We start from the raw sequence: 9,417 nt of genomic DNA, 5'->3' as shown, positions 1-9,417 counted from the left end.
ACTTTTACAGCCTATAAACTTCACCAGACCCTATTGAAATGGATCATTCGGCCGGCCCTCCTCGAACTTTCCCGAACACAAAGAGGATAGAGGGTTCCGAGGGCTTCCAGGCACGGCCAGGTGCTGCCCTCTTTCTCGTTCGAGACAGAAGAATGAAAGGACCCCGTTTTAAATTAAAACAGTATTAAAATCAGACTTGCCAATAAGGCTAAGTCATAAAACCGGGTCGGACAAAGAGCCTTTGGGGAAAACAGCTCGCCTTGCTTGTCCCACTTCAAAACTAGTTTAACTCTCTCTCTTTCCTCCCCCTTTCTTTTCCTCTCTCTTTCTTTCTCCCCCCCACCCCCTCTCCCGTGACTATATGCGTGTGTGTCCTCTCTCTCCCCTTCATTGGCTTTCCATTCAGCTTTCTCTCACCCTGTCTTTTTCTCTTCTTTCTTTCCCCATCTCCAACTCTCCACCTCTCGGTTTCACTCCCTCCCTCTCTCCCCTCTCCCTCTCTCCCTCTCTTCTGCCTCTTTAACTTCAGTCTCTCCCTATCTGTTTCTCTTCCCCCCCCCCCTCGACACACACACACTAATTCTTCCGTACATGTTATAGAGAGCGAAACTTACACACCACGTCATAATTTTGATGCAACGTAAAAATTTGACGTGAAATTCAAAGTCGATCATTGGGTAATGTATCACAAAACAAGTCCGGTAATATCTAACTTCATACATTTTCAAGTACGCGAGTGCCGAGTACCTTTCTATCGATAATTATTGCATCTACATACCTATTGTATGTCACTGAAGTTTAAATGTCCGCCTGTATGTGAATGTAGATGTATATCCGTTTTAATTGTGTGAGTAAGTGTGTGTGTGTGTGTGTGTGTGTGTGTGTGTGTGTGTGTGTGTGTGTGTGTGTGTGTGTGTGTGTGTGTGTGTGTGTGTGTGTGTGTGTGTGTGTGTGTGTGTAAAGAAACATACATTATATTGGTAAATGTAATGGATTGTAAGTATACCTATCAAATTTGTGTATATAAATATTCAAGTGTGATGTATATATTGTATGTATGTATGAATAGATTGGATAGACGAGAGAATTCGTTGGATAGTCCTGATTGAAAGAGATAGATTGATACATTGTGTATGTATCGGTAGACAGATAAATAGGTATGTAGACACAAAATATAGATAGATTGATCGATGGATAGATAGACAGACAGATAGATAAATAAATAAATAGACGGATGGATAGATAGAATAGAGTTTTATTTTGTACAATGTACAAATGCAAAAAGGCAATAGATGCATCTATCGTCATTTCTTGGATATTTAAACGTCTGTAAAATGATCGGCGTGTGTGCGTGTGAGCCGTAGTGTTTTGTGCGACTTCCTTCGGGATGAAATGGGGTTATACCGTGTATTTCTGACTACATATCAAGGTATACATTTATGATGCGTTGCGAGTTTTTTTTTGTGTGTGTATAGAAGAAGATATTTTATGTTTTTCTGAAGAATATTATCTTTATGGCTTGACACATGTCTCGGTGTGCATTTTTGTGCAATGTGTAATACAATATGATTGCAAATGTAATATATGGTGCAATATTTCTCGTGGGTTACTGCAGTTTTAAATACTGTTGCTCGAACTTAACGCTTTGAAACGTGATTAGATTTTTAGCGGCGTGATTTCAGAATTGTTGACATATTATATGCGCGGATTCTTTGCTTGTTGAGATTTGGTATCGAGATTTTATAATGAAACAATTGTTTATTTCTGTTAAATTGGTTGAACTCCTCGTTCCCTTTCAGTGTTTCAAGCTGTTAAATCGTTTTTGTTTTATTGTCTTATCAGACGGTGAATCTTTTCTTTTCCGTGCGCGGTAATCTAATCCGGGGCACGGTGTTAATTGGGGAGTGTGTAATCCGAAATAGAGGATATAATTCTCCGTCTGGTTCTCTCTGATGGAGTTGATGATTTGTCGAATTGTGTCTGTCTTCCCCACTCATTCTTGGTTATCTATCCGGTGTTTTCTCGTTCCCACCTCTTTGTAATTTTCCTTCAAACCACCTCTTCCACTTTCCCGTGTTCTATTCATATTTTCCTCTTTTGTTCCCCATTTGGCTCTTTCTGCTTCATTGTTAATATTTTCTTTTTATTAATTCTCCATCTCCAACTTACGTTTTTCTACTGCTCCGTCTCTAGACCACACTATTTATCTGGTAGTTCTCAATCTGTCTCTTCCCCCATTTTACCTTTCCCCTTTTATACATTTTCTATTTATAACTCGTTCTGTCACAGTTCCTCACCCTCTATGATCCCAACGATTCAATCTCACTATCACCCAATTTCCATTAATTTATACTTGATATTTCTCCAAATTTCTTTCTCTATTTTTAATATTTCGATTTCCGACTCTCCAACACTGAACTTACACCCTATTGACATTTTTATCTCTCTGCCCCAACTTATCTGCTTCCTTTTCCCCTCGGCCCCTTTCTCTATTTATATTTCAATTTATGATTAAATCTTTCCATCGCCCGGATTCCCAGTACTTCATATTTCTATCTAGTTCCTATTTTCCCCTTTCTATTTCTCCTTAATGTTTATGAGTCTCTCTCTCTCTCTCTCTCTCACTCACTCATTCACTCACTTATTTCCCCGCCCTATTTATATATTTCTCGCTTTATTCATCAACCCGCTCTCGTTCTGGATTCAAGGAATTTATATCTCATACATTTCTCTGCTTTTTCTTCTCTCATTTATATTGGTGACCCCACCACCACTGTTCTCCGTTCCTCAATTACTCCTTCTCCTCTCCTCCCCTCTATTACATATTTCATCAATATCGCTAGCTTTCATGCCCCCAATTTCTGATTTAATTCCCCATTTATGATGTTCTCTCGCTCCGATGCGCTTAACGTTGCATCTGTCTTTTTGTCAATCTCCCCATTGCCTTTTAAGTTTTGCATCCATTACGTGTTCTCTCGCACTTCTCGTGTACGAGACCCATGTACACCTCCCTATTACTGTTTCTGCTCCTTGCGTTAGCGACCCCTTTATCACCACTTTCCCCACTATTTTATTGATCTTTCTCCATATCATGACCTTCACCGTTTATAATGTGCAAACATCCTCTAGTTTTCTCTTTCCATCCACCATCATTTCGATGCAACACCAATTTCTCCAACGTCCTGTTTTTCACCTTCCCTCCATTTATCTCGACATCATCTCTCCCCCCCCCCCCCCCCCACCTCTGTATTGATGTTATATTTTTTTCACTCATTATTTATTTGGCTTCTGTTATTGATTTATTTTGCTACCCATATCTTTGCCGTAAGCCGTGCAGTGCTTCCGTGAGTCTGACTCCACTTGCTCGCCATTTACCATCGCATTTCCGCCTTCTATGTGTATTTTACCCGTGTTGCATTCACTCCTCATTCTCTTCCCCTCCCCCGCCTTTTTGATATTTCATTCATTGTCTTTCAGTGATCATCATCATTAGCTTCCTTTCACTATTCTCTGTCAATATTCTCTCTCTCTCGCTTTCTCTCATGTCACAGGCTATCTTCTTCGAGAATTTCCCTCCTTAAATTGTTGCCTGCTCCCATCGTCCTTGAATCAACTTGAACTCATAAAGCAATGTGATATCCGATTCCTTCTCTTTTTCTTTCCCTGCCTACCCTTGCTCCTACTCGCCCGTTTCCAAACTTCTCCCTCTCAGTTAACCATTCCCGTGTACTTTCCTCCTTCCGTTGTGAGCCCAGTGGATTCATGGTTTTAACCCATATGTTTAATTTCCGCATATCTAATGTCAACATTCCGCCTCATTCCACCACCACCACCACCCCCACCGTTCTCCCTGACTCTCTCACTTCGGCGCGACACAGAATTTTTTTTTTGGCAGTGTGACCTTAACGTCGGCGAGAGAGAAGAAAATGTTTAATTGTTTAAAACAACACCCATCTATCGCCGTGCGACTTGAAAACTTTGACTTCTCTCTCTCTCTCTCTCTCTCTCTCTCTATCCGTTTATCTATCTCTATCTTCCCTGTCCCTCCCACTCACGGACGTACAATATCCTGTTTCAGTCTTAAATCTCTCCCCCCCCCCCCCCCCCACCCCAGTGCTTCGTTTCTCCAAAACTCGATCTTCAGGGAAAACCACCTGCTAGCGAGCGAGTTTGTTCGCATTGTTTTTTGAGTTAACAACCTAGTCAGATTAAGCAGAATTGCTGGGAGGTCGTGGCCCTATTTTGGGAGGGGAGTGGAGAGTCTGTAGAAGGCGCTGGAAGACAGATACATTTTTTAAAATCTCAAAATCTAACTTTTTGGAAAGGATGTTGAGTTGTGAGCCGCGGGGGGACATTAGTGGTCGCCATCCACCCGTCCCCGAGCGTTTGTTGTAAATTGAAGGCCAAATGATGGTAGTCGGTGGTTGTTTTCTTTGGTGGCGGGGGGTGGGGGGGGAGAGAGAGGTGACAATACATGATGTCTTCGGGAGAGAAGCGCGAAGCAATGTGGATGAGGGATTAAATATCCAGTACTAGGTCGGCGTTCCTCCTACAATCCTAACTGTGATCAGAGATTTACATCATCTCTCTCCCTCTCCCTTCCTCCCTCCCTCTCCCTTCCTCCCTCCCTCTCTCTCTCTCCCCCCCCTCTCTCCCTCTCTCTTAATTTCTTCCGCCTTTGTTAATCTTTCTTTCTCTATCTTTATCGACCTACACACTTGCAAACAAAATCATAACGTTAATTTTACTGTACAATATTTGACATGCAAACCTTCGACGTTTATTAAACAACCAGGAACAGTCGTTAAAAAACATTTATAACAATATACTTCGAAGGAACCAAAATTCGTAAAACTTTATTGAAAGCCTTTCTTTAAAAAAAAACAATCACGGAAATAGATTGCAACCTCGTAGATGTTTTTGAAGGTTCAAAAATACAGTGTACATACCATGCAATAATTTGGAGTCAAGCGTGTCGTTCGTAAGTTTCTGAATAATTTTATCTGTTGGTGCCTTGTGTGCGCTAAGCGCGCGAGCGCGCGCGCACGCACGCTAATCTGCCTGACTCTCTCGCTCTCCCTCTGTCTCTTTCTCTCGCTCGCTCTTAAGGAGAATGGATTTAATTTTGAGAACGCGTAGGAAAATATCGAGATTTCACTGATACAGTTACCCGGTTATAATTGCTCTATCAGGGATTGGGGTGGAGGTGCGATTTTTTTTTCAACAGGATTTGAAAGTTATTCTGTGAACGTATCGAATGATGGATAACCGAGGCCGTGTAACAGCTATTAACTAAAGTTTTCTCCATCACAATTCAATTCACTATCTTCCCAGTCTCTCCCCGGTCTTTTTACATTTCCATATTAAAGCACGTTGTTTCAGTATTGGCCATGACTTGGTGGCTGTAAAATCCAGCGTGGTCTTTTGGAAGGATGGGGTTCGTTTAGGTCAGAGTTAATGGACCGCGGGAAGGTGGGGGGGGGGGGAATCAGTGGTGAGAGGGGCTGATGAAAACGGGAGGGAGGAGAAAGAGATGGTGGGGGGGGGGGGGAAATCATGCAATCACGTGACTCTCGGAGCCCCAATTGGTTCTCGCCGGCCCAAACGTACACACACAATCACCTGCTTTGGTGTGTGTGTGTGAGAGAGATAGAGAAATAGCGAGAGAGATAGGGGGGGGGGGGGGGAGTAAGAGTGGGAATGTGAAACGTTTTGTGACTGTTTTGTACGTGTGAGTGTGTGTGTGTGTGTGTGTGTGTGTGTGTGTGTGTGTGTGTGTGCGCGCGTATAATTCCGGGGGATATGACCAGCGGTAGTGCTTTAAACAGTTATTACATTGACTCGCTTATTAGCCATGAAGGGGAGGAAGTCTACACGGGCAGGTTCGGAAATGCAACCACTCACACATCCGCCTCGTTAATGGGGGAATGTGTAGATTTTCCGGCGCCTTGCTCCTTCGCCGTGCCGCCGAAACCACCCACCTACACCAGCTCTTGGGCTCCGACCTCGGTGCCGGGTGGAGGTATATACCATTCCTACTCTCACCAACCTCACCTCGGACCCGACTCGCCATGCGCGCGGCCTTGGTTGCAACCCTTGGCAGGCCCCGTATCTTTCCACGGGTTTCCTGGAAGCGGGCGGCCCTACGCGATGAAGCCGGATTGCGTTCCAGGCGCAGGGGCCGTAGGCGACGGGCGTTGCTTCACCGAATATCTCTACGCGTCTCCGGCCGATAGGATAGCTCAGTGTGTCAGCGTACCGGATACCAAGCAGAAGGAAGACAAGGCGGAAATCGACCCGAGTAAGTTGTTCTCCTCCCCGCCACCCTCACCCCCTCCCTCCAAAATAAAAAAAAATGACCAACTTATTCAACATTTGGAAAGGTGCGTCCTCCGGTTGTGTATGAGCGATTGAGATCATTAAAGTATTAGTTAGACGGGGAGAGAAAGGTTCACCTGGCACCCTCTCATTCAAGAAGGCAAACCGATTCTGGACGGAATGGGGCGTTTTATAGGCAGGTGGTGTTTGGGGCATGAGATGAATGTAATAGCTTGTTGTTGCTGGACCTTGTGGCGTTTCGGTACAGGAGCTGTATAGAGCAGGAGACGAACTTACAAACTAACGCCACATTTTGAAGTAATGATGGCGAGTGCGAATGTATGTGTATGCATGTGTGTGTGGTGGTGTGCGTGTGTCTGGTATATGTGTTTGAGGAAGAGAAATATAGGCAGTGAAAAGAGAGACGGGTAGATGAAGAGGAATCAGTGAGAAAAACGAGGAAAGATCACCGTTAAAAGAGCGAGAAAATTGTCGAGGGGCAGAAGGGGAGGTTTGGGGAGTCAAGGGGAGACGAAAATGGAAGGTAGTGATAGAGAGTAGGACAGAAAGACAACAGAGGAGACAAAAAAGGCAGCGACAGAGAGTGAGGGAGGCAGAAAGTGAATGAGGCAGAGAGAGGGAACGAAGACGAGGTAGAGGGGAGAGCGGGTGTCAGAATGTTTAGGGAACAGGAGAATGAGAGTAACGGAGAGATAGGAAAAACAGAGAAAATGATAGGCAGACTGTCGGAAAAGGTAAAATGCAGAGAGAGAGAAAGAGAGAGAGAGAAAGAGAGAGAGAAAGAGAGAGAGAGAAAGAGAGAGAGAGAGAGAGAATGCATTCCCAATGTGAAAACACACATCTCCAATTAATTAATCATTAAAATTTCCAGAACCAACGTGAGCAACGTTTTCATTTTACATTATTCTATCAAGCTTTTTAAAAAAATTCGTTTTGAATTATAAAGCGTATATGAAATGTACGTCTTAAAATGTAAATTGATTCTAAGCAGGCAGAGACGTTGGAATTGACCTGACCTGACTTAAGTTTTTAATATAACAACATTCAGCAACGACAGGCAGTATACAGTTCCTTCTCTGTGCTTATGGGAACGGCTGGTGTGTTTAAAGATAAAGCACCTTCTGCTCCTGGTAACTAATAGCTTCGCTCAATCCACTGGAATTAGGCAGCCGTAAGATGTGACCTTGTACATTAGGAAATTTGTGGGGTTCTTACAACCGAAATGGGGCATGAGGTTTGCAAAGAAATTGAGAGAGAAGGAGAAAGGGAGGAAGAGGAGAGAAGAGGAGTGGAGAGAGGAGAGAATGGAGAGCGAGAGAGGGGAAATAGAGAGAAGGGAGAGGTAGAGATGGGGAGAGGAGATGAAGAGAGACAGAGGGCGGGAGAGAGTATGAGTGAAGGGAGGGGAAATGGGAGCGGATGAATAGCAATGAAAGAAAGTCAGACAGAGGAGACTGGTAGTGGGTGGGGGCGGGGAGACGGGAGACCTAAGGCAGATTGGTGAGGAAAAATTCCGGGAGACATGGTAAAAGTGAGGTGAGGAAAGAGAAAATGGGAGATGGAGAAAAAAAGGAGGAAGTCAGAGAGAGGGAGAGAGAGGCTGGAGAGGGAGAAAACAGGGATAGAATGGGAGGAAGACAGAGTAGGACAGGAGAAGGGGAGAGGGGGAAGTCAGAGAGAGGTGGGAGTGGCTGGCGACCCGAGAAGGGGAGAGGGGAGGAAAGAGAGAGGGGAGAGGAGGCGGGAGAGGAAGGGGAGATGGGGAGGAATACAGAGACAGGCAGGAGAGAGAGTAAGAAGGGGAGAGGGGGAGTCAGAGAGAGGTGGGTGTGGCAGAAAGAAGGGGAGAGGGGAGGAAAGAGAGAGGGGAGAGGAGGCGGGAGAGGAAGGGGAGATGGGGAGAGAGAGGCAGGAGAGAGAGTAAAAAGGGGAGAGGAGGAGAGAGGAGGCGGGAGAGGGAGAAAGAAGGGGGAGAGAGAATAGGGAGCTCGGTGAGATATGATAATTAAGAGAGGGGAAAGGAGGAAAAAGTAACGGCGCAGCGAAACAGACAAAACAATGCCATTTGGTATTTAGAGTGGGGAACGCTGGCCGCCATTGGAGAGATAAAGTTGAACATTGTCCCTCTTATTTTCCCTGGTTTTGTGATTTCGCGTGTTTTGTGCTTTATTCTAATAATTAAAGAAATACCGAAAGATCCCGTCGCACTGACCCTGATCTCACCTTGTCACAGGTAACCCAGCTGTGAACTGGATACATGCGCGGTCAACGCGGAAAAAACGTTGTCCCTACACCAAACACCAGACCTTGGAATTAGAGAAAGAATTCTTATACAATATGTATTTAACGAGGGATCGACGTTATGAAGTAGCCCGGCTGCTGAATCTTACGGAGAGGCAGGTCAAAATATGGTTCCAAAACCGGCGAATGAAGATGAAAAAAATTAATCGCGAGAAAACCGAAAAAAACCTAATATCGCAATCATCTTAAAAATGAGGCATGGTTCAATAGAAGGGAGAAGGGGGGTTGGGGAAACGAACAATTCCGTATAAGTAAAAACGATTCTTTGTTGGATCCGATCTCAAAACTAAACAGATTATCTCCCCGTTTTGAAATGTTTATATAATTTAAACAAGGTGTAGGTTTTAGTTTGACTGACTTTCGTTTAAAATTGTATAAAGTGTATTATAATTGCTGTAATTGTGATGTCAGTTTTTGTTCTGTAAAGAAGGAAACGTTGCTGTAAGAATGTTTGAAGATTGGTTTGATTTGTGTGGTTTGTCCATATGTGATGTTACACCTCAATTGCTGTACACGGAGTATTTAAATATATTTGAGACTCGCTCAGAATTCATGTTTAAATCTCATTCCTTTGAGGGAGTCGATTGGTATTTTATAAACAAACAACGTTTTGAGCGCAGAAGGAACGCATGTCTTTTCTTTAAAAATAATCTAGACGGACAGACAGACAGACAGACACACACACACACACACACACACACACACACACACACACACACACACACACACGCAGTCTCTCTCTCTCTCATTCACTCACTCACAGGGACAGCTCGGAAA

At 44.1% G+C, this 9,417-nt stretch overlaps 1 protein-coding gene across 1 annotated transcript; it reads left to right on the top strand.

The window, feature by feature from the left end:
* The first annotated feature begins 5,802 nt into the window (after nt 1-5,802).
* LOC138746640 (homeobox protein Hox-C9-like) lies at nt 5,803-8,829 on the top strand. The gene is made up of 2 exons (XM_069904928.1): nt 5,803-6,301; nt 8,573-8,829. Exons 1-2 carry the CDS (start codon nt 5,803-5,805, stop codon nt 8,827-8,829), a joined length of 756 nt encoding a protein of 251 aa, XP_069761029.1.
* Nucleotides 8,830-9,417: the final 588 nt, after the last annotated feature.

This window comes from Narcine bancroftii, chromosome 12, assembly GCF_036971445.1.
Source record: "Narcine bancroftii isolate sNarBan1 chromosome 12, sNarBan1.hap1, whole genome shotgun sequence".
In the NCBI taxonomy this organism is placed as follows: domain Eukaryota; kingdom Metazoa; phylum Chordata; class Chondrichthyes; order Torpediniformes; family Narcinidae; genus Narcine; species Narcine bancroftii.
Note: the sequence above shows the minus strand (reverse complement) of the source record. Positions and strands in the feature narration are given on the sequence as shown.